Below are 27,822 nucleotides of genomic sequence, written 5' to 3'. Positions count from 1 at the left end.
TTTTGCCTCTCTTGCTTCACCCTAGTGCCAGCCTTGCTGGAGTCAAATGCATCTGTCTTTACACCTAGGTTCTAGTTTAACACCTAGAGTGGTCATGAGTCCCAGGGAATGCTTCAGTCGAAGGGAGATTGTTTCTGGAGTCTGGTAAAGAATGTTCTCACTTTTTGAATCCAACTTAAAACGTTTCAATGCCTGCCTTATATAAGCAGTGCTTTATTACAATGGGGGGTTGTTAGAACATGGAGTTCATGATGAAAATTTGTAACTTATCTGTTATACAGATGGTCCCTGACTTACGATGTTTGACAGGATTTCTTTACTTTACAACGATGTGAAGGTGATATGCGTTTAGTAGAAACTGCACTTTGGGTACCCATAAACCATTCTCTTTTTCTCTTTCAGTACAGTATCCAATAAATTACAGAAGATATTCAACACTTTATTATAAAGTAGTCTTTGTGTTGGGTGATTTTGCCCAAAGTCAGTTGTGTAGACGAATGTAAGTGTTCTGAGCATGTTGAAGGCAGGCTAGACTAAGCTATGGTGTTCAGTAGGTTAAGTGTATTAAATGCATTTTAAATCTTTATTATTATTATTATTTAGAGTCGGGGTCTTGCTCTGTTGGAATGCAGTGGTGCGATCATGGCTCACTGTAGTCTTAAGCTCCTGGGTTCCAATGGGAGCCCGGCTAATTTATTTGTATTTTTCATAGAGATGGGGTCTTGCTATGTTGCCTAGGCTGGTCTCATACTCCTGGCCTCAGCCATCCTCCTGCCTCAGCCTCCATGGTGCTGCAATTATAGGCGTGAGCCACCATACCCTGCCTAAATGCATGTTCAACTTAACAACATTTTATTTTATTTATTTTTGAGACAGAGTCTTGCTCTGTCACCAGACTGGAGTACAGTGGTGCAATCTCTGCTCATTGCAACCTCCGACTCCCTGGTTCAAGCGATTCTCCTGGCTCAGTCTCTCAAGTAGCTGGGATTGCAGGCACACACCACCATGCCCAGCTAATTTTTGTACTGTTAGTAGAGATGGGGTTTCACCATGTTGTCCAGGAGGGCCTTGAACTCCTGATCCGCTCACCTCGGCCTCCCAAAGTGCTGGGATTACAGTCATGAGCCACCACGCCCGGTCACAGTATTTTCAGTGTATGGCGGTTATACCGTGATGTCACTTACATAAGTTGAGGAGCACCCGTGCACTATCAGAACCAGCCACAACACTTTCAGGGCATTGTGCAAAATGAAAAAGCATGGCCTCTTGTTCAAAAGTATTTAGAATTTTTAAAATGTCAACAGCAGAGCATTCAACCAAGTGCAGGGTCCCTCTAAGCACAGGCTGTTCCAGGTGTGGGGAACTGTGTGACTCTGCATGTCACAGCCCATGAGCGAGCCCTGGCTGCTACTCAGATAAGCTTGATATTCCTTGTTAGTGTTAAACAGCCCTTGAATTTTAGAGCTGAAATGGTAACACAGGTATTATCTAATGCATCTCCTCCCAATTTACAGATGGAGAAACTGAGGCACAGGAGATATCTTGCTTAAAGGTCACAGAGAGAGTTAGAGGAAGAACTCAGTTTAGATTCTGGGCCTCCCAGCTGTGGGTTATTCTCTCTCTCTTTTTTTTTTTTTTGGAGACAGAGTCTCGCTCTGTCACCCAGGCTGGAGTGCAGTGGCACCATCTTGGCTCACAGCAGCCTCTGCCTCCCAGGTTCATGTGATTCTCCTGCCTCAGCCTCCTGAGTATCTGGGACTACAGGCATCCGCCACCAAGCCCAGCCAATTTTTTTTGTATTTTCAGTAGAGACAGGGTTTCACTATGTTCGCCAGGATGGTCTCAATCTCCTGACCTCATGGTCTGCCCGCCTCGGCCTCCCAAAGTGCTGGGATTACAGGGGGGAGCCACCTCTCCTGGCCTGGGTTGTCCTTTAATGTACCACAAGACCACTCCAGGCTCGGTCACACATTTATGTGTTCGTGCCATTGACCTTCAGCAGGAAGGTCAGCCTGGAGGGGGTGGAAGGGATTCAAATGTCCCAGTCTTGTTATAAAGACCTCAAGAACATATTTTCTATGACAGACATTGTCCTTTATAAATAGTCTTTTTTTCTCTCTCACTCCTTGCCTTGGAGACAGGGTCTTGCTATGTTTCCTCAGCTGGAGTGCTGTGGCTGTTCACAGGTGCAATTGCCACGCATCGCAGCCTCGAACTCATGGGCTTGAGCGATCCTTCCATCTCCGCCTCCGAGTAGCTGGAAGTACAAGTGTGCACCACCGTACCAGGCTCTTTTTCTTTTTAAACAGCATGTGCAGGCAGAATTTCCCTGAAGCCACTGAGTCAGATGAAATGTTATTTCTCTGCAAATAATTACAGGTACTGGAACCAGGCTAGAGGCTGGGCTGCCAAGGCTATAAAACACTGCTACATTTCAGGACATCCTTGTTGAGTCCCACTACGCTGAGCAAAGAAGGGACTTGGGTTCTTCTAGCGGTGCAGTATTATTCACTGATTGATCCCTCCGGTAGAGGCTCTGTTGGGCGTCATTCTTCCATTCATTCCTTCAGCTGCTTTTTAAGTGAGAACCTACCACGTGCTGGGTACCAGTCTACGATCTGGGGAAACAGGAGGGTTGCCAGATAAAAATACAGGATGTCCACTTACATTTGAATTTGGGGTAAACCGTGAATAATTTCTTAGTTTATGTTTGCCCCACATACTTTTTGGGACATACTTCTACTAAGAAAAGCATTTGTTGTCTAAAATTCAAATTTAACTGGGTGGGGGTGTCCTGTATTTGTATTTGCTAAGCTTGGCAACCCTAGATATCCCAGGGAAGAAAACAGACAAATATCCCTGCCTGTGTGGTGATTGCATTTAAGTGAAAGGAACAGGCAACAAACTGATGAAGATATCTACATGTGAATAAAATATGCCATAGTGAAAAGGGCAATGAGGAACACAAAGCAGGGTGAGGAGACAGAGGATGCCGGGGAAGGCGATTTTTATTAGGACAGGCAGGGACGGTCTCTTGGAGGAGGTGACTTCTGAGCTGTAAAATGAAGTGAAGTAGTGGCCAGGCAATATCGGAGGGAACAGTAGGTGCAAAGGCCCTGAGGTGGGGTCATGTGGGCATTTTCTTTTCTTTTTTTTTGAGACAGAGTTTCACTCTTGTCTCCCAGGCTGGAGTGCAATGGCACAATCCCGGCTCGCTGTAACCTCCACCTCCCGGGTTCAGGCGATTCTCCTGTCTCAGCCTCCTTAGTAGCTGGGATTATAGACATGCTCCTCCATGCCCTGCTATTGGTGTTGTTGTTGTTGTTGTTTTGTTTTGTATTTTTAGTAGAGACGGTGTTTCTCCATGTTGGTCAGGCTCGAACTCCTGACCTCGGGTGATCCACCTGCCTTGGCCTCCCAAAGTGCTAGGATTACAGGTGAGAACCACCGCACCTGGCCTTATGGGCATTTTCAAGGAACAAGTGGATGATCAGGGTGACAGAGGGAATAAGAGAAGGGGAGAATGGCAAGAGCTGATACCCAAGGAGGGGCAGGTGGGATGCAGCTTATGTAGGGCCTTGCAGACCAAGGGCTTTGTATTTAATTTTAATTTAATGGGAAACCACTGGAGGGTTTATCAGATGTATATTTTTTAAAGGCTCCCTCTAGCTGCTCCACATAGGGGCAAACATGGAAGTAGCAAGTCCAGAGAGGAGGCTTCTGCAGTTGTCCAAGTAAGAAATGAGGGCGGGATTCTTGGGAGGTGGAGGAAGAACAGTGAAGTTAGTGAGAAATGGGAGGCTTTGGGTTACATTTGGTGCAACTGTCTGCATTTGCTGAGGGTTTGCATGTGGGCATGAGAAAAGGTGAAGACTAAAGAACCACTCCTTGGTGTTTGATTGGAGAACTGGATTAAAGGCAGAACCATACTTGAGTTGAGGCACAGTGAGGCAGGAGCAGCTGGAGACACAGGGTTTGGTGTTGGACTCATTCACATTGAGATGCCTGTTAGATGCCCCAATGGAAATGTTGGATTGCCAGTTGGATATATGAGCCTGGATTTCTGTGGAGAGACTGAGGTTGTAGATAAAAATGAGCTTTCTACCAGAAGGTGGAAAGGAAGGCAGAGCTGTGGGTGGTGGGTAACTCCAGGGCCATCTTGAGGAACCTGGGGACTCAGAGCCACTTTGAGTGGCAGGAGGAGCTTCTTGAAAGAGCTTCAGGAGTCAATGCTTCTTGAATATTTCTATCCAGGTGGACCCAAATTATGCTCCATTTTAAGGAAGCCTAGAAGAGGAAGAGAAGTAACTCACAGATGGATCAAAGGATGAGAGTCTGAGTCTCGTGAATCCTTCCACGTTCTCTTATCTCTATGGTTACCACGTCTCTGTAGTCCACGCCCCCTTTACCTCTTGCCTGGATGGCTGTAAGAACCGCCTAAGATCTAGGCCTTGTTCCTAAGAGCACAAATTATTTATTTTTGAATTGAAAATATGCCTTTTCCCCAGCCCGAACTCCCACCCTTCAAGGTGGCCTGTGGAGAAGAAGACCTATTTACCCCTCACTCTCCAGCAGAAACTCTTTTATGGGTTGACACCTAGTCAGAACCACTTCCTTTTAAAGAACTCTGATTATAGTAGTGCAGACTCCAAATCCTGGAAGCTTCGAAAATATATCCACTGTTCAGAGGGACAAGCAAGGCAGTTAGAGTTTAGATTGTCCTGAACTGTCCTGCCTCAGGCTGAAATTTTTGTAGCACTTGATCAGTTGGCAAGTAATCTTCCCTTTGATATCTCATTTTATTATTGGGTATTTGAAGAGGAAGTGGTGTTGGGGTAAGAATTTAGGTTCCTGCTCTAGCAATTGGGTAGCTAGGGTAAGCCTCAGGGAGGAGAACCCTTAAAGAAACTCTTGAGGACTTTAAAGAAAGTAAACCTCTGCATCCATCCAGGCAAACATCTACTCTTCCATTGATTAATGGATCCATTCATCCATGCAACACATTCACTCTTTCATCCATCCATTCATTCATCTATCCTCCATGAAGCCATCCATCTATCCTTCATTCATCCACCATCCACCATCCATCATCTGTCCATCTACCCTCCATCCACCCACCCATCCATCCATCCATCCCCTATCCATCCATCTACCCATCTATTCATCCCTCCATCTATCTTCCATCTATCCATTCATCCATTTATCCTCCATCTATCCATCTACCATGCATCCACCCATCCATCATCCCTCTGTTCCCTATCCATCCATCCATCTACCCATCCATCCATCCATCCACCCACCCATCCATCCATCCATCCACCCATCCATCCATCCATGCATCATGCATCCATCTCCACCCATCCATCCATCCACCCATCCATCCATCCATGCATCATGCATCCATCTCCACCCATCCATCCATCCACCCATCCATCCATCCATCTCCACCCATCCATCCATCCACCCATCCATCCATCCATCCATCCATCCATCTCCACCCATCCATCCATCTCCACCCATCCATCCATCTCCACCCATCCATCCATCTACCCATCCATCCATCCATCTCCACCCATCCATCCACCCATCCATCCATCCACCCATCCATCCATCTCCACCCATCCATCCATCCACCCATCCACCCATCCACCCATCCATCCATCCATGCATCATGCATCCATCCTCCATTTATCCATACATCCATTGTACAGAAAGCTGGAAATGAGGTGGTCATAGCTTCTGCCTTAGTGGATCTCACAGGCTAGTGCAGATAAAAATCTCTGATTGACCCAGTCTGGGTCCACTTCTTTGCTAGGGGAGGGTGGGGCAGCTAGGTTGATAGCTCTACCAAGACTACGTTTAGAGTAGTTTCCCCAAGGAACACACGGGTGCAGTTATGAGAAGAAGGGAGAAATTATTCTGGGTAGGCACAATCAACAAATGTCCACTAGATTTAGTGGCACTTAATAATTACGGGATGGAGGGATGAGGAAGGATGTGGGGAGGCATCCCCAGCTTTTCTCCTTTTCTAAAGCCCAGGGAAAGCCTGGTTTTCTTGCTTATTGGTCAAAATTTCATCAGCTGGACCTTGGGTCCCTGTCGTAAGGACCCAGAAGCATCTACCTCATTCTAGATACTTGTCTCGAAGTATCCTAGCTGGGGTCATTACCCTCCTCCACCTAAATGCATCAGGCACCCCCAAGATGCTTGTTGGATACACATGGCTTAGCAGTGCTTAAAGTTAGGAAACAAAGGCTGGGATTTCATTCTGCTCTGACAACCAGGAGGTACTGCTCAGAGATTCTCATCTCTGGCACACATTAGAAGCATCTGGCGAGCTTTTACAAAATACCGATGCCTGAGTCCCAACCCCAAACATTCTGATCAAATTGATGTCTGGTGGTGCTCAGGTATTTGAATAAAAATTTTAACAGCTCTCCAGGTGATTCTAATGTGTAGTCTGGGTTAAGAACCACTGGTCTGAGTGCAATTTGGAAAACGCTGTTCGTAGCTGGGCTGCTTTGCTTCAGGACATAGGTATGATGATGGGAGAGGCTGTGGCTGTGGAGGGTTGCATCCCCAACATCTTGTGGCAGTGCCAGGCAGGTGCTCCGTAAATATTTGTGGAATGATGGATGGCCTGGTACAAATCCCCTTAATGGAGCTGAGATGGCTCCCCTGAAGAGTGCATGTCCTCAATTCTTCCTTGCCCATGGGGAAGGATTCTAATCACTTCAGGTCAAGCTGTGGTTCTCACGAGGATCTTAAGACCTCTCCCACCTAATCTCATCCTCCACACTGGCTGCACCTTAGATTCATCTGAAGTTTAAAAAAATATTTTCAGACATTCTGCTTCAGTGAGTTTGGATTGCAGCCTGGCACGGATGTGTAAAAAGGTGTCCCAGGTGATTCTAATATGTAGGAAGGGTTGAAGACCACTGTTTTGGTCTTTTCTACTTCTTTGTGTTTGTTTCCAACTTCAGCTAAGTTGGCAGAGCCCCCTGGCAGAGTTATTGGGGGGTGTTCCTTAGTTACCAGGTCCTTATGCAGTGTTTGCTGAATGTACCTGTTCATTAATGCTCACGTTGGGTGCTTAATTAAAAATACATATTCATGGCCGGGCGTGGTGGCTCATGCCTGTAATCCCAGCACTTTGGGAGGCCGAGGCGGGTGGATCACAACCCAGGAGTTCAAGACCAGCCTGGCCAACATGGCGAAAGCCTGTCTTTACTAAAAATACAAAAATTAGCTGGGCGTGGTGGTGCGTGCCTGTAATTCCAGCTACTCTGGAGGCTGAGGAAGGAGAATTGGTTGAGCCGGAACCAGGGAGGCAGAGGTTGCAGTGAGCCAAGATCATGCCACTGCACTCCAGCCTGGGCTAAAGAGTGAGACTGCGTCTCAAAAACAAAAACAAAAATAAACAAAAACCAAAACACATTCATGAGTCTGTATTCAGACTTCTGGAATCGGAAGCTCCAGGGAGGGGCCTGGGAATCCTGCTTTAAACAAGCAGCCAGGCGTGTCTGTCACCTGCCAACCGCTCCGTCACAACTGCACTCGTCCTTCTGCCTCCAGCACACCCAGCCCCTGCGAGCTCTGGCTCTGCCTTTTGGTTCTCACTGCCAGAACACTTCCCCAAGGTCGCTTCATCAATCAGGTTTCTTCAAATGTCACCTCCCCAGAGAGGTCCTCCTTGACCACCTAAGGGACTGATGCCTCCTCAACCTTTAGCCCATACCCTGGTGAGTTCCTCCTGGGCCGATAAGGAGATGCTTTTTGTCCTGTTTCTCTCCTTCAGGCTTCTCCCACGACCAGAGCCTGAGCGTCTGAGGGCAACACTGGCTGGTTCCTGCTGGGTGCCAGCACCTGGCACGTGGTAGGTGGCCAGGAGGCATAGCTGTAAGGGTGGGACTAGTGCTCTCAGGCTGATTTCTTCCCAGGCGCTGGGGTCTTGAGTTCAGGGCCACGCAGGTGTCTGAAGCACTGTGAAAACCATGGTCGCCCCCGTGGGCACGCGGAGGGACACCCCTTCCCACCCCTTGGAGAAGAAAAGCAGGAAGAAGTGTGGGGTCTCTTAGGGCAAAAGTCCTAGAGGCGGCAGCTTTCTTGTCTAGACCGTGGTTCGGGCAGGGCGTGTCGCGCTCACCCGTGGAGGGCGGGAGTCAGCGGCCGCTCGAGCGCCCGGCGGTGGCCCGGGACGGTGCGGTCAGACCCGCGGACGGCCTCCTTCCTCCCGGCACCGGCCAGCCCAAGCCGCGCGCCCCTCCCCTCCGGTCCGCGGGTGGCGGCCCCGCCCCCGCCGGCCTGGCCGCCCTGTCCCCGCCTCCACGCCCCCCCTTCCCCGGGCTGCAACAGGTGCCTCCGAGCAGGAAGCTCGCGCCGCCGTCGCCGCTGCCGCCGCTCAGCTTCCCCGGGCGCGTCCAGGACCCGCTGCGCCAGGAGCGCCGTCCCCGGACCCGGCGTGCGTCCCCACGAGGAAGGGGACCCCGCTGCTCTAGCCGCCTCGCCGCCCGGCGTCCTGCCGCCTTCGCCACTCACCGGCGAGGGGTCCCGGAGCCGGCCGCACCCGCCCTCGCCCCCAGCCCCGCAGCCCTCCCGCCCTGAGCGCCATGAACGCCCCAGGGCAGCAGCTCGAACCCGACGGTGGGGACGCCCCAGGCCATGAGCCCGGGGGCAGCCCCCAGGACGAGCTTGACTTCTCCATCCTCTTCGACTATGAGTATATGAATCCGAACGAAGGTCGGTGGAGGTCCCCCTGGCCCCGCCCCTGAGCCCGCCAGGGGCTCAGGCCTGGGGACAGGGCACAGGGGTCTTTTTGGCTTCAGCTGCTCCCCTTCCTAAGGGGCCTGAAGGGAGGGTGCCCATACCCAGGTGCCAGGGAGGGGAGGTGTCAGTGGCCACTGCCACCCGTAGGGGGCGGTCGGTTCCCTCTTGCCCCTTAGGGGCACCAGTTTCTGGTTGCTCGTGACTGCTCCCTGAGGGTCACTCTCAGCAAAACAAGAGGTGGAAGGCAGGTCCCAAGGCTGGGGGGCGGGTGCCGTCTGCTGGCCTCTTGCCTGGGACTGGGCTGTCAGAGGGCAACAGACGTGATTTATGTGCCTTTGGAGGGAGGAGGTGAAAAAGCAAAGAATGGAATTAGCAGGGAGGGGGCATTGCAAAAAAAAAAAAAAAATGGGTTGCCACTGAACGCAGTTATCAAGGCTAGGAGGCTGCTCCTTCCCTCCAGGCACTGACGTGAGGCCATGCTGTCCCATCGTCTCCTGTGAGCAGTGCTTGTTGGGGACTTTGTGTTGAAACCGAGGAAGAGGTTGTGTCTGATACCGGAGGGCGTTGAAGCCTTTGCTGTGATAAGGCTGGCCCATTTCCTCCCTGGGTTCTGCTGCTGCTGTGAATCCATCACATATCACCCAGCAGAGGATTGCTCTGAGCTTCATTAAGTGATCTATGCTTAGTCCTAATGGATGGGGGGCAGCTGAGGCGTGGATTCAGGACACAGCCTCTTTCTGCTTGAACTTTATCACTCTGTGCCTCCAACTGCCCTCAGTCACTGGGGGCTGGGGACTTCCCCAGGCTGGGCCCAGTGCTCATCTGTCACTTCACGTGTTTAACAGGAGCATGCGTTAGACAGAGGAGGAGGAGGGGGAGGAGGCGGCCACATGCCCAACCTCACTGTATATTTCTGGTTAGCAGGTTGTCTTGGAAAAAACAAAAAAACCCAACCAGGCTTCCTGATTTTGACAGCCCAGCCCAGCTCAGCCCAGCCCAGCCAGTGCTTGTTGAAGGCTCGGGGCAGGCCTGTTGGTAGCTTCCAGGCACACTCTGGGCTTGCCTACATCTGGTGTGTAGGAAAGGCTTGTGCTCCCTGGCTCGTGGAGGAAGCTGTCAAGGAGACTTGGTGGCCTGATGTTTCCCACAGGCGCTGTGTTAGGCAGAGCAATGAAGTTTTAACTTCCATCAGTGTCCTCTCTCGGCCACCTGAGATGAGGGGTTTGCTTTAGCTTTGGGTATCCTATTCACTTGGATACCCAGAGATTGTCATTAGTCATAATTTTGTGTTTTGGCTGGAGATGGAAATAATTAGCCAGCAGGAGAGACCAGCCTCCTAGAGTTGCAATCTGGTGGACATCTTTTGCTTTGAAAAGATAAATTAAGAATCTGCAAACGATCCTCATTAACATCCATGGTCTTTCTGTTCATTAAGATTAAAGTCGTGTTTTTCAGGGAACTAATACTCACACCGCTCCCAGATTTGTAATCAGCTTTTATTTTTCTTGTCGGGTGGGGTTGGGGGGATTTCCGGGGAAGTAGTTTCCAAGCCAAATCTGAAGGGAGGTACTTTTTATAGTTTTTCTTGGCAAGCGATGCTTGGTGGCCACCAGATGGGTATCTAAATGACCACAGTGAAAGCCCTGGAATCTGTTTTTTCAAAAAAAAAAAAAAAAAAAAAAAACCAAACACACACAAACTGTATTTTTTGGAACAGTTTCAGATTTACAGAAAAGTTGCAAAGATAGCACAGAGTTCCCATATACCCAATATCCCAGTTCCCCATGTTACTAACATTTTTCATTAGTAGGTGCATTTATTGTAACCAGCGAACCAATATTGACATGTTATTAACTGAGGTTTACGCCTTATTCAGATTGAGAATGTTTTTTATGACCCTCACTGTTTTGAGGAGTGTTGGTTGTATTGTAGACTGTCCCCCCATTAGACTAGGGCTTTAGGTTTTCAGGAGGAAGCTGCAAAGATGAAGTGCCCTTCTCATCACATCATACTGAGAGTATGTACTATTCAGCCAGGCTCGGTGGCCTGTCATCCCAGCACTTTGGAGGCTGAGGAGGGCAGATCACCTGAGGTCAGGAGCTCAAGACCAGCCTGGCTAACATGGTAAAACTCCGACTCTGCTAAAAATACACTGATTAGCCGGGCGTGGTGGCAGGTGCCTGTAATCCCAGCTACTCAGGAGGCTGACGCAGAATTGCTTGAACCTGGGAAGCAGAGGTTTAAGTGAGCAGAGATGGCGCCATTGCACTCCAGCCTGGGTGACAATAGTGAGACCATGTCTCAAAAAAAAAAAAAGTACTATCCATGTCATTTATCATTGATATCAACCTTGATCACCCGGCAGAGGTAGCTTTTGTCAGTTTCTCCAAGCTCTTTGGAAGCCCTTACTAAATGAAGCCCACACTTAAGGAGTAGAGAGTAAATACTCTGGAATCTGGAAAGCACTGACTCTGCTGAGAAGTAGGCAGCACAGAAGAGTCAGCACCCAGGAAGAGAAGGGATGTCGTAGCCGGGAGCGGTGGCTTATGCCTGCAATCCCAACACTGGGAGGTTGAGGTGGGAAGATCGCTTGAGTCCAGGGCTTCAAGAGCAGCCTGGGCAACATAGCAAGACCTCATCTCTAATAAAAATAAAAAATAAAATAATTAGCCTAGCCTAGTTGCGCGTGCCTATAGACCCAGCTTCCCAGGTACTTGGCAGGCTTAGGTGGGAGAATTGCTTAACCCCAGGAGTTGGAGGCTGTACTGAGCCGTGATCATGCCACTGCACTCCAGCCCACAGGGCAGAGCAAAACCCTGTCTCAAACCAGCAAACCAAACAAAAACAGAGAAGGGACCTGGTGAACTTCGAGAGGCTAGTGTGAACTGCCCCAGGTGGGCATCTGGCTCTGGGTCACCCAGATGTTAGTAGCAGTCACATCTCCTTGCTTTCTGTATGGTGGAAGTCCCCAGGGGCCAACACTACCCTTTATCTTGTTATTTTGTCCCAGGTGGCAACATATTGGTGATGCATGTAAAGTTCTACCCTTAACTCTGGGCATGAGCTTGGCAAAAACCAAGGAAAGAAAAGTACTACTAATGGAACAGACATTGTAGTTAGAATTGGTGAAGGTAAATTAGGAAATTTTGGGGAAGTTGGATGCTCATTTTATGGAGTTTAGCGTGTAGCGGACGTTCATTAGCCCGTGCGATTCCACTCCAACCCTAGAAGGCAGGCACTATTATGACCCCTGTTTTATGGAGGAGGACGCTAAGGCACAGAGAGGGAGAATAATTTTCCCAGAATGGGCAGTCTTGCTCCAGATCATGTGTTCTGAACTACTGTGTGAGGTTCCTCTTTCTCTCATTTGGTAAGAGACACATGTGAACCAGTTAGCAAGGTGTCTTGGACTGTGGCAGGGCTGGAATTGAAAACATTTACCAACAGGGTGATCTGGAGTGAGTCATCTCGCCTCTCTGGACCGCTGTCTGCTTATCTGTAAAATGGCTGAAATAATACTACTTGCCTCGTAGGACTGCTGTCTGCCTCCAGTAGGTTAGCCCATTGAAGTCAACACAGCATGTGATCTGTTACTAGTGTTTTAGTAAACCCTTGCTTTTGTTAATGGAGGAGTAAACCCTTGCTCGATTAATAGGAGACATCGTTTGTGTACTCATTCAGCTATTGAGCATCTACTGTGTTAGACCCTAGGGTCACAGTGGGGAATAAGACCCGGATCCTGCTCTCTGAGCTACTGCCTCTAATTGTGCCTCTCTTGTTTTCTCTTGTCTAATTGCTTTAACTGATACCTCCAGTAGAGTGTTACATGATAGTGAAGACAGTGGGCACCCTGGCCTTGGAAGAGGACCTCCAGTGTTGGCTTTAGAATTGTGGTGTATGGATGACATAAAGGAAGTATTAGTTAGTTCTCTCTTTTTACCCCGAGAGTTTTTATTACAAATGGGAGTTGAGCGATTTCAAGATTTTTTAGCCTCTATGGAAAAATATGATCTTATTCTTCTTAGATCTATTAATATGTTGGCATACATTGGATTTCTCTATGTGAAAAGATCCCTGGTATGGACTCCACTTGGTGTATTATTTTCTTAAGGTTGTGGTGGCATCTGTTTGATAATATTTAAGCATTTTTCAGTATTCATGAGTGATATTCATAATGTCCTATTTTGTGTGCTATCAGGTTCAAGTTTCTTTCCTTTTCTATGCTCAGGAATCATTTCTGTCTCCCTGGGACTCCCCGGCCTCTAAAGCTGTGATAGAATTCCTCTGTGAAGCCGCCTGGACTTGGTGCTTCTTTGTGGAGTTGCTTCTTGATGGCTTTCTCTACTGTGTCTGTGGGAATTGGTCTGTTTACACTTTCTATTTCTACCGGAGTCAATTTTTGTAAACTATATCTTTCTGGGAAATTATCCATTTTATCTGTCTAGGTTTCAGATTTATTCACTAGAGATGTACAAAGAAGACTTTTTTTTTTTTTTTTAAACTGGAGGAGACAACCAAGTATACAGTGACAGAAAGACCTCGGGGGCAGGGATGTGGGAGTCCTGATGGAGTCACTGACCCCACCGTGGAGGGGGAAGGTGTGCTGGCTGTCAGCAGACAGTTCAGAAGCTGAATTCCCATGTGCATGCTTGTGAATGCAATGGATTCTTACTTCTCCCAGCTTGTATACATAGGGAGAGACAGGTGGATACTGGGAATCCCCGGTCACCTCCAGAGATGCCAGACCTCGTTACTGTGCTGAGGACAGACATGTGGGGAGCGCTCACGTCTGCTTTGCCTCAACAGTCTGGTGCAGCCCTCCTTCAATTCCTGGTGAGCTAAAGCATTTAGTGCCAACTTTGACCTTTCAGAAAGGAAAGCAGGCTCCTGATCACTGCTTGCTGCTTTATAGAGTCTATTCCTGTGATCCTTAAACTTTTGAGGTCACAGCCCTTTAAAAAGCTGATGAAATCCGCAGATCGTATATACACACACACCATGCATGAGCATACTATGCCTGGGCAGCCCTTTCCCCGGTGCTCCCCCCACCACACATCCCCACCTCCCCGCTCCACTCCCTCTCACATCCCCCCTGCCCCTATCCCCCACCCCCCACCCTCATGCTTTTTATGTCATTTCTCAGCAGCTCTCACAGACCCTTCTGTGTCTTATTCCCTAATTTTACTGGCACGTGAGCGTAGAAACACCTGCTCTCGACCCATTCACGGGTCACAATTAAAACCCCATTCTTTTAGCAAACACTGAATGCTGGTTTTGTGCCAGGCCCTGTGGGGGCATAGAGACAAATGAGATATGGTTCCTGCCCTTCCCTGGCCCCCAGGCCAATATTGGTCACAGTCTGGTAAACAAATAGGGACAAATGAGGTGCTGTGATACAGTATCTGTGTGTGTGTGTGTGTGTGTGTGTGTGTGTGTGTGTGTGGTGCTTGCTAAAAATGGTGTTCTACACTAAGCAAGCAGGTTCACTAAACACATGTGACATTCAGAGACGTTGCCGTCTGTGTCGAGTTAAGGACAGGCCTTAAAAAGCTTGCTTTGGACAAATAAGTCTCCAGGTGCAGCTGGAAAGATGAAATGAGGGCTGGAATTGAGCGTTGGCCTTGCAGGGAGGCAGAGGAAATGAGGTTGAAGTTGCCTCGCTCATTCTTCACTATTACACACATGTTATCTTGGCTTCTAAATTTAAGCCCCTGTGTTCGTTAGGTGGCATAGATTTTGATCAGGAGTAGAGGCTCCTAAAACTTTAAAGCAGTGTTATTCAGGTTTGTTCTTAAGGCTTTCCAGGCGTATTAGGTGGTAGGTTAAATACATTTAAAAAATATAGAATTGGTGGCCAGGGGCCTCTCAGTCGTGACTGCGTTCGAATTCTCAAGCTGCACCCTGGACTGTTGAGATCAGGCTCGTGGGGGTACGTTAACTTTGCTGAGAGTTGTGCATTAGTAAATGGCAGGGCAGGCCTTGAACTTGGGCACTCAGAGTCTTAGCTCCCTCCCATCAGCACTATATCTGACAGCTAGAATGTGGCCCTGGAGGGCAGCAGGGCACCATAGGGAGCTGCTGTCTCTGACTTTGTCTGTTGTGTCCCATGTATGGTGGCATGTGTGCACGTTCACCTCTTAGAGTTGGTATTTATATAATTATAAATTGTATGCTTGTTACCATCCTGATGGGATTATACTCATTGGAAAATTCCCGGCAAAGGTAGAAATGAAAAAAGACAGGGAGTGCTTCAATTTTTCTGTTTCTTTCTCCATCCCGGTGGATGGTCCTGCCTGCTTGCTGGGCATTTAGATCTAACACCTTGCACTTGAATCTTTAATGCTTTTTCCCTCCGTGGAAGAACTATACCAAAGGCAGACTGTAAGCCACATGCAGAGTGGGGAGATTGCTTTTCCTGGGCTGGTATTTGGGACCCTTCAGACCTTGTAATCTGAGGTTTTGGAAAAAGACCATTTCTTCAGCTGGGGCTGCAAAGCTCAGGATTTATGAAGGTCCTTATCAAAACAGACCTGCTTGGGCATGCCTGCAAAAGTGAAATTGTTAAATAAGGGGAGAAAAAACAAGTCTGAAATGCCTGCAGGAGTATTTTAAAGGCTCTGAAGGGGACCGTTTACCTGTATAATCCTAAGAAGGTGGGCTGCAGGTCTGAAATTGGCAATGGGTGACATCACCTGTGTTGCCATGGAGTAGGGAGGAATGTCTCAATAACCAGGGGGCTGGCAGGGGCCGCTGATGAAGTGTGCCCACCCCCGGGAACGTGGCACTGAAATGAAAGCCTCTGGCAAAAATTATAAATAAAGAAGCTGTCAGTCAATCAGGCATTAATTTTAAATCTCTGCCCTGGGCCAAGGGTTACACAGGCCCTGCTGTCTTCAAGGGGGAGGTTTCTACTCGGATTTTGAGTTGGCCGAAAGAAAAATGGAAATCAGCTTTTCAGGCTATGGGAAGGGATGTGGGGATCAGCAAGAGACCAAACTCTGGGAGGTGGCTGGTGGGACAGAGGGACGCTTTGCTAAGATGGAAGGAGGATGGAAAGAAGGGATATTCCCCTACTCATGTCGTCTTCTGCGGGCCTTTGACAGAGCGGGTGGGTTTAGTGCTGGTGAGCCCTGATTATCTAAGGTCTATTTCCGGTGAGTGCTTCTGACCAGATCTTTCCTTCTCCTTTTGGTGAGGAAGCCACTCTGAGGTCTGTTGTCTGTCATGCACTGCGCTCTCTCCTGTTAGACATAGACCTTGCTAAATCACAAGTTCAATCTCAAATGCATTAGGAGTTCAGCAAGTCAATGGGGTGAATTGTGGTACATTCGTACACTGAAATAGTACACAGCAATAAAAAAGGTCTACTGCATACAATATGGGTGAAGGTCAGAGATGTTGAACAAAATAAGTGAGACATGTACCTCTGTAAGATTTATGGGACATTCAAGAACAGTCAGCCGTCTGGGGGACTTGAACTGTCCTGTATCTTGAGTGTGTGTGTGCGCACGCGTGTGTGTGTGTGCGTGTATGTATATGTATATATATGCACAAGATGTATGTGAAATATTTGTGCATTTTACTGCACATAAGTGATGCATATTTTAAAAGCTGATGAAGGCTGGGTGCGGTGGCTCACTCCTGTAATCCCAGCAATTTGGGAGGCCGAGGCAGGTGGATCACCTGAGGTCAGGAGTTCGAGACCAGCCTGACCAACATGGTGAAATCCTGTCTCTACTAAAAATACAAAAATTAGCTAGGCGTGGCGGCAGGCACCTGTAATTCTAGCTACTCGGGAGGCTGGGGCAGGAGAACCGCTTGAACCTGGGATGCAGAGATTACAGTGAGCCAAGATCGCATCATTGCCCTGTAGCCTGGGCGACAAGAGTGAGACTGTCTCAGAAAAAAACCCAAAACCTGATGAAATCTGCAGATTCTGTATACACACATGTGCAGGCTCCTCATATGCAGCTTTTCACCCTGTACACCACCCCCACCACATCCCCCACTGCACCCCCCGCCCTGAAATTGAATTCAAGCTTTGCCCTGACTCTTTTTGTGGTCCTGGGAATTTCCCTGCACCCCAAGCCTCAGTTTCCCCATCTCTAACAGAGTTGTTCAGAGCAGCTATCTCCAGGGGTTGATGTAAACTGCAGAGAGAGGACAGGGGAGTGTACATGTGGAAGCTCGCCGCACAGTGGACGTAAGCTATTAGAATGACTGGAAATAGGAATGTCTCTGGAATTCTCCAAGGCAGGAGGGCCCCAGGAAATGGCTTGAAACCAGCAAGAGACAGTTCTTCCCATGCAGATTTGAAGATGGGGCTGGGCCCTTGTGTGTGCCACATGCCTGGGCCCCGCTGCCCCCATCTGAAAGGTGGCTTTGAGGCCTGCGGGTTGCAGATTCCATACATTTCTTCACCCCTCTCCAATAGTGGTACGTGTCAGCGTGTGGGCGCACATGTTTTTGCAAGCGGTCATGCCAGCAGCCAGCCTGCAAGCCTGATTGCTTGCGAAGCATCCCGGTCCTGTGTCCCGGGCGCCTGGCCTTGTGGCAGCCTGCCTGGGAAGCACTACGGAGCCTTTCCTTCGGCCATGTCTGGGGAAGGCAGACAGCTGCTGCTGTCTTAGCTGGGGCATGGGCAGCAGGGGCATCGCATTCATGATGGCTTTTTCCAGTGATTCCATTGACGAGACAGGATGGCAGATGCCCTCCCTTTTCTTTTTGGCATTTCTGGACCTGATTTATCCAGATGGAATTTCTCGGCTTTTAGACCCTGTGTCTGTATGTGTCACCTCTGAATGAAGGGTGTAACAACCTGACTCTCGTCATTAATACACATGATTCACGGATTGAGAATCCACTTACTGTAGGGTGGCGCGTGTGTGTGACTGGGTGGGGTGTGGGCAGCAGGGGTCTGGGGGGGCTTGTTGGAAAATTTGCTGAGTGTTAGATTTGTTATTTGGAGGCCACCCATCACTTTTCAAAGGGGTTCTTTCTATAGGTCGTGCACATCAGCCAGATGCAAAATCTATCCACCTTCCTGCTCCGTTTTGGGATTCCTCGCAGCCCCTGACAGGCAGGAAGTTATGAGAGTTGTCGGGGCGAATGGCAGGAGATGGAGTTTGTCTGCTTCCCTTCCCTCTGGGTACAGATCTGTGGTGCCAGCCGTGGCATCCTAAGTGCTGCCTTGGTGACAGACTGTGATGTCCCAAACCCAGGCCCGGGACTCACACCACCTCAGCATCGTGGTGAGCTCATCGAGCCATGGGTCTCATCAGCTTGGCCAGGGATCAGTGCAGCTCTGTGATCCTGCTGCCCATCGGAGGGGCATCCAGCCCCAGGCCAGTTCCTGCTCCTCTCTTCCAAGCCACTCAAGCCTGAAAGCTCCATTCAGCTCTGCCCCTCCCCGTGCCCCCCAAGGCCAGCTGCCTCGCAGAGGTTCCCTAGCTGGGTTTCTATTTTGGTCATTCTATTCTGCTTCCCGAAAATTCCACCCGCCTGCAGTTCTAGGCAGAGAAGATGTTCTCTTGCTGTTCCTTTTTTCAGAAGTGATCTGTTGGCTGGCGGGTTGGCAATGAGCGAGCGGCCACCTCAGACTTGGCTGTGTGTCCGTCTGCAAGGGTGAGCAACAGGCCCTTATGTGCTCCAGGGGGAGAGACACTGGCGGGGACCACTGTGTGGCCTGAGTGTGATTTTTAAAATAATCTTTGACTCAATCCTGGGGCAAAAGGAGGGACTGTGAACATTCCCGAAGAAAGAAATCTGTGTCTTCAGTTGTCAGTGGCAGCCTACCTTCTGAGTGAAATGAGGAGGGCCCCCTGAGTAGTTCCTTTTCTGGGGGGATACTTGTTTCCCCGAGTCAAGGCTATGATGTCACCATCCAGGAAATCACCTCTTTCCTGAGATGCAGGATAAAGTAGTAGTTAGGCGGGTGGTGGAGCCAGGTTGCCTGAGACTAAATCTTGGCTCTGCTACTTAGAAGCTGTGTGACCTTGGGCAAATTACTTACCCTCTCTGAGCCTCATTTTCCCCCTATATAAAATGGGGGAAATGATATCACCTGCTTCATAGGGCTCTTGTGAGACAAATATGAACGTATATTAGTCGTATACAGTGGTTCTTGATATAAAGCCTGCGGTGTAGATGTGTTAGCTGTGAATTATTTGGTTATGACCAGTAGCTCATTGAGTCACTAACACTTTGGTAAGATTTAGTTGATTCACTCCCAGTTGGCCTGGGAGGAAAAGTACAAAGTGTGGAATGCAGAGGGTGTTGGAAGCACATTTTACCTCCTTCACACATTTTCTGAAGGTCAGCAGAATCCGAGGTGAAAAGAGAATTCCTAAAGTGCTGACCAACTCGCTTTATTTTTATAAAAATGTCTTCCTTTTTTCACAATGCTTTCGAAGGGATTGAGGACTAGTGTGTGTCACACGTTCAGGTTGTTGTAAAATAGAGTAATGATAGCAGGGAAAGGGCAGAATTGTCACTGAAAAGATTGTTTTTTAAATCATAATACAGTAGGCCTGGCTGGGCATGGTGGCACACGCCTGTAATCCCAGCACTTTGGGAGGCTGAGGCTGGTGGATCACATGAGGCCTGGAGTTCAAGACCAGCCTGGCCAACATGGTGAAACCCCATCTCTACTAAAAATATTATAATTAGCTGGGCATGGTGGTGGGCCCCTGTAATCCCAGCTACTTGGGAGGCTGAGGCAGGAGAATTGCTTGAACCCGGTAGGCGGAGGTTGAAGTGAGCTGAGAGTGTGCCACTGCACTCCAGTCTGGGCAACATGAGCGAAATTCCGCCCCCTCCAAAAACAAATCCAGTAGGCCCCATTTACTGAGTCTTGATTCTGCATGTCTTGGGCTTTGCATGGGTTGGGGAAACTGTCAGGTTTGTGTCCTCACCAGCGTCATCGCCCCCGTGTTACGCACGAGGACATGGAGTTTCCCCAAATCTCACAGTGGGGGTGGGAGCGGATCTAGAGTCCCCTAACCCCGAGCTCTGCTCCGTGACTGAGACCCGGATCTCAGGGTAGAGCTCTTGGTTGGTAGGGCAAAGAGAAGGGCCAGACTGGCCTCCCCAGCGATCTTGTCCTGCAGTTTTAGGGAGTGGCCAGAAACCTCTCTACGTATTCGCAGGGCCTAGCTATTGGGTAAGCACCCAGGAACTTGATGAAGGGAGGAGTGATAAGAACGAGAACTTTCAGATGTCTGCCGCAGACATGAGCGTTACCTGCCAGGGCTGAGAGCAAGCAGATGTCTCATTTCTGAATCAGTTCAGGCTGAGGGCATGACTCATGAGGTGATGCTTCCAGCAGTCTTTGGGCCTCTCTTGTGGGCAGGCCTTGTGTGCCATGCTGGGGCTGTAAAGCCAGGAGCTGTGGTTCTCAGCCGGGGGCGAGTCTGCCTGGCAGGAGGCATTTGGCGATGCCCAGAGACATTTTTGGTTGCCACAGTGGGGAGAGGGACAGGGCAGCTACTCTTGGCAACTCCTGGGTAGGTGGTTGTGAGGATCAAATAATTACGACATGTAATGTGCTTACGACAGTGCCTAGCATGTAAAGTTCTCAATCAATTTTAGCTGCTTTTTCTGCATGATCATCGTTACCATCATCATTATTGATGTAAGACCCCCATCTGCCTCTAAGAAGCTCATAGTCTAGAGGGTAGACAGATGAGCGAATGCGTAGATGGACTTCAGCATGGGATTCTGTAGGACCTGGGAGAGTGGAAGAGCTGCCTGATCCCGCCTGGGGAAACAGGGAGGGCCTCCAGGAGGGGGTGGCTCAGGTCAAATCATGGTGGATAAATAATGGCGTGTTGAGAGACGTAAGGTAGAGAGGTAGGGAAGGGAGTCCTGGGTAGGGGAATGGCACATGTGTGACGTGGAGGCACACAGGCCGTTGAGAAGCAACCTCTGGATCTTCCATCACTGCTTCTGTCTTCTTCCACCTTTTGGTACTAACGCTTCGAATGCAGGCCGGGTACCTCCCATGGTAGTTGAAATGGTTTTAGGTGGTCCACTGCTGAAGATATTGTATATGCTAAGAACTATTTCTCAGTGCTATTTTCTCTTTGAACTAGTCAGAAGGAGTGGAGTTTCAGGCTGGGCACCATAGCGGTGGCTCACGCCTGTAATCCCAACGCTTTGGGTTGAGGCAGGCAGATCATCTGAGGTCAGGAGTTCAAGACCAGTCTGGCCAACATGGTGAAACCCCGTCTCTACTAAAAATAGAAAAAAATTAGTGGGACGTAGTGGTGGGTGCCTGTAATCTCAACTGCTTGGGAGGTTAAAACAGGAGAATTGCTGGAGGCGGAGGCTGCAGTGAGTTGAGATTGTGCCACTGCACTCCCGCCTGGGGGATGGAGCGAGACTCTGTCTCGAAAAAGAAAAAACAAACAACAAAAGGAAGGGAGCTTCAGTGAGGTGCTGCTGTATTGTCGATACCTTTCTTCCGAACACTGGCTCCTCCTCCGTTTCTAGGTCTTGACTTTCTGGGGCCATGGAAATGTTCCATATTTGTTGGTGGTAATAAGAATGTATGACATTTGGCAAAACTCATCAAACCCAATACTCAAAACACTGACATCTGTATCTGTGAGTTATACCGCAGGAGCACTGGCGGGATGGGGGTGTATAGAGCCTCAGACTCAGCCTTCAGCCAGCCACTGTGTCTTGCTTGAATTTAGTAAGTTTTATTTTTATTGTATTTTTACCCTACCTTCTATTTATGGAGGTGACATTGATTTTCCATCTGCAGTAGTGGTATAAAGTTTCTTTTTAAAATAAAAAAAAAAGTGAATTTAAATACTAGAAATATTAAGTCAATGTTTATCGGCGGCACATGGACAGAGCAAAGATGGTGCACGCGGTTAAATGAAAGCAAGCTTTTTGGAAACCCTCCTGAGAGCATTTGGCGGTTCTGAGATGAAACCAGCTTCACCCAGTGCCGTGCAGGCATCGCGATACCAGTAAGAAAGCTGTCTGCGGGCGTGGCAGTTGTTGAAGGAGAAATAGCGAGGAATCTCAGCCACTAAGTGAAAGAAATATTTTAATGATGTGCTATTTGTGAAATTTACTGTCAAATGCCCAGGGGACTGAGAATTAAATGATTGTTAATTATCTTCATATTCCCCGCTCGCTGGTAAACATTCAAAGTCTTGTCAAGAGAAAAAAAAATTTCTGCCACTTGGATTGATGAAAACCAATGTAAATGCTTTAAATACTTCTGCCCGGCGCACTGGAGCGTTCTGTTTTCAGTGCTTCCAGGGTGTGTGAGTGATGTGTGTTTTCAGGGCAGTGTTTCTGCGGACTGTTGACTTCAGCCTGAGGGTGTGTTTCTGATAAGATGCAGTGCAGCTTTTCTGATATGGCCGGAATTTTTGCTAAGAGATTTTTTTGTGTTTTGTGTTTCTGGTTTGAAGGGCAGTGAATTCTCAGAATGTTGTTGGCCATAGATTTGACATCCATCTTTTCCTAGATTAAAAATCTATGTCTGGTTACCTTCTAGGAAGGCGTGTGTGTGTTATCTGTGTGAATTCAAATACACATTTACTTTGAACTACAGCTTCACAAGAACGCTAAGCCTTACAGATGCTAGCTAGAAAAATCTAAGGATTTCAGAGCCAGAAGCCACCAAGGAAACTGATTCAATTTAATGCTGTTCAGTTACAAATGAGAAAGGGTTGAGGCCTCCAGTGGGTGGGGGACTTTTCCAAAGTCATGCTGTTACTTAGTGGCAGAGAAGGACCGCACTCTCAATTTCCTGCCTCATAAAACAGGGTTTCATTACTATATATCATGTTATGTCACCTACCACCTATGAAATAAGATTTAAAATGTTTCTTCTGGGAGTTACATTTCTTTTCTTATATAATTACAGAAATAAAAAGTCTCCTTTCTCTCATGTCACTGTCCCCTCGTTCCTTAGTTTCCCTCCCTGGAGGATGTCACTATTACTTGTGACTTCCAGAGAAAGCCTGTGCCTCCATCAGCTGTGCATGTACATCTGTCTTTGTGTGTACATCTGTGTGTATATCTGTGTGCATCTGTGTATGTGTATATCTGTATACGTCTGTGTACATCTGTCTGTACATCTGAGTGTGTACATCCTCTCACCCTTTTTATGCTGTGCACACTATACAGCTTGCTTTTCTCCTGTAATACTAAATCTTAGTGGTCATTCCATGTCAATTATAAAGAACCTCTTCAGGCCTTCTTGTAGCTGTATTGTATCCCATCATGTGAATGAGCCAGAATTAATTCATCCCCCATAGATGGGCTTTGGGTTACTTCCAGTCTTTTGGGATTACAATCAGGGCTGAAGTAATTAATCTTAAGGATACACAAGTCATTTTGCACAGATGAGAGTATATCTGCAAAAAGAAAAATTTTTTTTTGAGACAGGATCTTGTCCTGTCGTCCAGGCTGGGAGGAAGTGGCGTGATCATAGCTCACTGCAGCCTTCATCCTTTCACCTCAGCTTCTCCAGAAGCTGGGACGACAGGCAGGTGCCACCCTGCCCAGCTAATTTAAATTTTTTTTTTTTTTTTTGTAGAGATGGAGTCTGTATATTGCCCAGGCTGATCTCAAACTCCTGAGCTCAAGCGATCTTCCCACCTCTGGCTCCTGAAGGGTTGGGATTCCAGGCATGAATTACTGTGACTAGCCCAGGATGAATTTCTAAAAGTAGCATTGTGTGGTTCCAAGGGCACGTGTGTTTGGAATTTTGATGGATATTACCAAATTACCCTCTGTAGACGTCTTAGCCTTCTGTCTTTTGGTTTGGATATTAGCATCTTTGAGTAATAGTTTAAATATTCCAGGTAGATGTTTCTGAGCTTGCATCATTCATTCAGCCAACGAATCGTTTTTGAGTGTGTGTTCAGTGGCCGATCCCATCCAAGTGCTAGGGGTATGGCAGAGCAAGAGTCCTCATGGCGTTAGCGGATTGGTGGGGGCGGATCTTGAGGTTGAGGGAGGGGCAGACTGGAGGTTGAGGGAAGTGGAGGACTCTACAGTTCCTCAGTTGTTACAGTGAGATGTGCACAGAACACAGCAGGGGCCTGTGAGTGGGGCCTGAGCTAGTCAAGTGGTCAGGGGTCCTTCTAGAAGCATGTGGCATTTAAGCTGAGCTCATGGGCATGAGTGGCCTTTAGTCATGTGGAGAAGGGGGCCTGGTAGTGGGTTGAGGAGGAGCTGTTGAGGCAGGGGAGCAGCAAGTAGAAAGGCCCTGGGGCAGGAAGGAGCTCGATGCTTTTAAAAAAAACTCCCCTTTGCCAGGCATGGTGGCTTATACCTGTAATCCTGGCACCTTGGGGAGCTGAGGTGGGAGGATCACTTGAGCTCAGGAGTTTGAGAGCAGCCTGGGCAGCATAGTGAGACCTCATCTCTACTAAAAATAAAAATAAAAAAAATTAGCTGAGACTGGTGGGGTACACTGGTAGTCCCAGCTACTCAGGAGGCTGAGTGGGAGGATCGCTTGAGCCTGGGAGGTCGAGGCTGCAGTGAGCTGTTACTGTGCCACTGCACTTCAACCTGGGCAACTGAGTGAGTCCCTGCCTCCAAACAAAAAGAAAACAAAAATCACGACACTCCCTTTTGGCATGAGCTCAGAGAGAGGGAGTGGAGAGAGTGAATGCAAGCGAGAGTAGGTGAGCAGGCAGGACCCAGCGAGGCTGCCTGGCGGGGGCCATTTATTTTTACCTAGGAGCTATGGGGAGCCCCTTTGGGAATGGGGGCACCTTCTGGACCCTAAGAGATCAGCTTAGCTAAAGTGGGCAGTACTTCCTCTAGGACAGCCCAGAAAGGGCATAAGGAGGCTGAGGCTTGCTGGAGTGGCCACCTGGGGTCCCCCAAAGCAGGAGTCAGCCGGACAACCACAGGCAAAGGTCCGGTTTCTGGCTGGTGGGCCCCTGAACGTGGTTCTTCCATTTGCTTACGCTCTTAGCCACTTGGCAGATGTTGATGGAGGGCTGGCAAGTGCCAGGGCCTGTGGTAGGTGCTTGACGGACACTGCTGGGCCACAGTGACCCGGGCCCAGCCCTGACGGAGCTCAGGGTGCAGTGTGGGGCTGCAAAATTCTCTAAAGGGCCAGGGAGTAAATACTGCCGGCTCTGGAGGCCATTCGGTCTTTATCGTAACTACCAACTCTGCTGCTGTCGTACAGGAGCACGCTGTTCACCCTGTGTAAATAAACAGGCAGGCCGTGTTGTCATAAAACTGTTAACAAACACAACCCAGTGGTCTGTGGTTTGCCTGCTCCTGGTTTAGCAGAGTGAGATTCCCTAAACAGATACCTGGAGCAATGTGAGCTGGTAACAGATGTCAGTGGAGAAAAGATGGCAGGGAAAAGGGGTGGAGGGGATCTCTTTGATGGGCCGATCTCTGGAGGTGCTGGCTGAGCAGATGCAGGAAGGAACCACAGGAAGTAGGAGAATCTCGCAGGGAGGGAACCCAAGGCCTCTAAGGCAGGAGCAGTTTAAGTGCAGTGAAGATGTTGATGGGGCTGTTGCTGACCCAGTGTGGGGAGAAGTGTAGGGAGTGGCGGGGGTGGGTGGCAGGCCAGGGCACGTGCTGTGTTAATGACTGTAGGCCCCATCTAAAGTGTCTGGAAGCCTTTATAGTAGGTTTTGAGAATGGACTTTTTTTTCTGAGACGGAGTCTTGCTCTGTTGCCCAGGCTAGAGTGCAGTGTCCCAGTTTCAGCCCATTGAAACCTCTGCTTCCTGGGTTCAAGCAATTTCATGCCTCAGCCTCCAGAGTAGCTGGGATTACAGGCACCCATCACCATGCCTGGCTAAATTTTGTATTTTTAGTAGAAACGGGGTTTCACCATGTTGGCCAGGCCCGTCTCAAACTCCTGGCCTCAAGTGAATTGCCCACCTCAGCCTCCCAAAGTGCTGAGATTACAGGTGTGAGCCACTGTGCCCAGCCTGTACCCACTGGTTTTAATAGTTGGGGTGTCAGGTAACCTCTGTAGCAGTGACCCTGCCTGTTGGGGACAAGTGGTTTGGCTGTGGTATTTTTAAGCCAACGAATCCCATATCTTTTGGTGGATCCTTTCCCCACTCTGGGCCTCAGTTTCCTCATTTGTAAAATGACACAGATGAGACATGAGTCAGGAGCCCTGGTTCTAAATGAAGCCACTTCTTGCACTTGGTGTGCAATCTGGATTCAAGCCCAGGGCACTGTGGGCGGCAGAGGTGTCCCACAACCTGTCACGAGTGTAGAGCGCTGCCGTAAGTCCTAGATCACTGCTTTTCAAACTCCGGGTCCGGATTCATTGTGCTGGTGGGTTAGGAAATCCATCTAATGGGTTGTGACCAGCGTTGAAGCAAAATCAGTCAGACAGGAGGGAGGGTCTGGGGTGTCATATGCAGCAGGGTAAGTATTGACCTGGGCGGCGTTCATTTCATCTGTGGGTGTATCCGGTGGTGTGAGTGGGGTCGTGAGATAACAGTGCACTTCTCAGAAGCGTTACATTGAAACCCGAGTTTGGAGGCCCTTCACCCAGGGGTCTTCCAGAACTTAACTCTGCTTCAACCTCTCTTCTCCAGGGATCTGGGACAAAGTGGCCTCAGTTTCCTTCTGGTGAGGGACAGAGCTTCTAGCCCGGGATTTGGCATGGTGGGAATTTGGGAAAAAAAAAAAAAAAAAAAAAAAAAAAAAAAGGTAATGTGAGACAAAACCCAACCTGTGATTGCTCTGCACTGGGAGTTCTGTTTTTGAGGCTTAAAAAGACCCCCCTCCCCCCTTCTCTTTCCAGAAGAGCCGAATGCACATAAGGTCGCCAGCCCACCCTCCGGACCCGCATACCCCGATGATGTCCTGGACTATGGCCTCAAGCCATACAGCCCCTTTACCAGTCTCCCGGGCGAGCCCCCCGGCCGATTCGCAGAGCCCGATAGGGTAGGGCCGCAGAACTTTCTGAGCCCGGCCAAGCCAGCAGGGGCCTCGGGCCTGAGCCCTCGGATCGAGATCACTCCGTCCCACGAACTGATCCAGGCAGGGGGGCCCCTCCGCATGAGAGACGCGGGCGTGGAGCAGGTGCCCCTGGCCGGGGTGGCCGCCAGCCCGAGGTTCACGCTGCCCGTGCCCGGCTTCGAGGGCTACCGCGAGCCGCTTTGCTTGAGCCCCGCTAGCAGCGGCTCCTCTGCCAGCTTCATTTCTGACACCTTCTCCCCCTACACCTCGCCCTGCGTCTCGCCCAATAACGGCGGGCCCGACGACCTGTGTCCGCAGTTTCAAAACATCCCTGCTCATTATTCCCCCAGAACCTCGCCAATAATGTCACCTCGAACCAGCCTCGCCGAGGACAGCTGCCTGGGCCGCCACTCGCCCGTGCCCCGTCCGGCCTCCCGCTCCTCGTCGCCTGGTGCCAAGCGGAGGCATTCGTGCGCCGAGGCCTTGGTTGCCCCGCTGCCCGGAGCCTCACCCCAGCGCTCCCGGAGCCCCTCGCCGCAGCCCTCATCTCACGTGGCATCCCAGGACCACGGCGCCCCGGCTGGGTACCCCCCTGTGGCTGGCTCTGCAGTGATCATGGATGCCCTGAACAGCCTCGCCACGGACTCGCCTTGTGGGATCCCCCCCAAGATGTGGAAGACCAGCCCTGACCCCTCGCCGGTGTCCGCCGCCCCGTCCAAGGCCGGCCTGCCCCGCCACCTCTACCCGGCCGTGGAGTTCCTGGGGCCCTGCGAGCAGGAGGAGAGGAGAAACTCGGCTCCGGAATCCATCCTGCTGGTCCCGCCCACTTGGCCCAAGCAGCTGGTGCCTGCCATTCCCATCTGCAGGTGAGCAGGGCTTTGAAGATGATGGATTCCGTGGTTTAGTTTTAAGAGGTGGTTTTCTGGTTATGAGCATGGGATTCAGAGTCGAGTGGATTGGCCCCTTGCTTGTTGCCAGACTCTGAGGAGGAAGTTAAATTCTCTGGGCCATGTTTTTCTCATCTGTAAAATGGATATAATTAGTGGACCTGACTCACCAGGTGGTTATGAGGATGCAGTCATGAAAAATGCAATTGCTCGTATGGCGGCACCTCGTTTATTCA

The 27,822-nt window shown here is 49.5% G+C and overlaps 1 protein-coding gene across 9 annotated transcripts in view; it reads left to right on the top strand.

Annotated features, from left to right (window-relative positions):
• NFATC2 (nuclear factor of activated T cells 2) overlaps window positions 1–27,822 on the top strand; it is a 177,868-nt gene that overhangs the window by 11,354 nt on the left and 138,692 nt on the right. For 4 of the 9 annotated variants that reach the window (XM_017496878.2, XM_017496875.2, XM_017496877.2 and 1 more), the window contains exons 1-2: window positions 8,358–8,739; window positions 26,542–27,565. In XM_017496878.2, coding sequence (XP_017352367.1) covers window positions 8,610–8,739; window positions 26,542–27,565 — 1,154 coding nt within the window. In that variant the 5' untranslated portion in view covers window positions 8,358–8,609. Of the gene's footprint in view, window positions 1–8,357; window positions 8,740–25,602; window positions 27,566–27,822 lie in introns of those variants that run through there. The other 5 variants (XM_037727253.1, XM_037727254.1, XM_037727250.1 and 2 more) reach the window with 3 other exon arrangements.

This window comes from Cebus imitator, unplaced genomic scaffold (genome assembly GCF_001604975.1).
Source record: "Cebus imitator isolate Cc_AM_T3 unplaced genomic scaffold, Cebus_imitator-1.0 Scaffold224, whole genome shotgun sequence".
Lineage (NCBI taxonomy): Eukaryota > Metazoa > Chordata > Mammalia > Primates > Cebidae > Cebus > Cebus imitator.
This window is presented reverse-complemented; position numbering and strand designations above follow the sequence as displayed.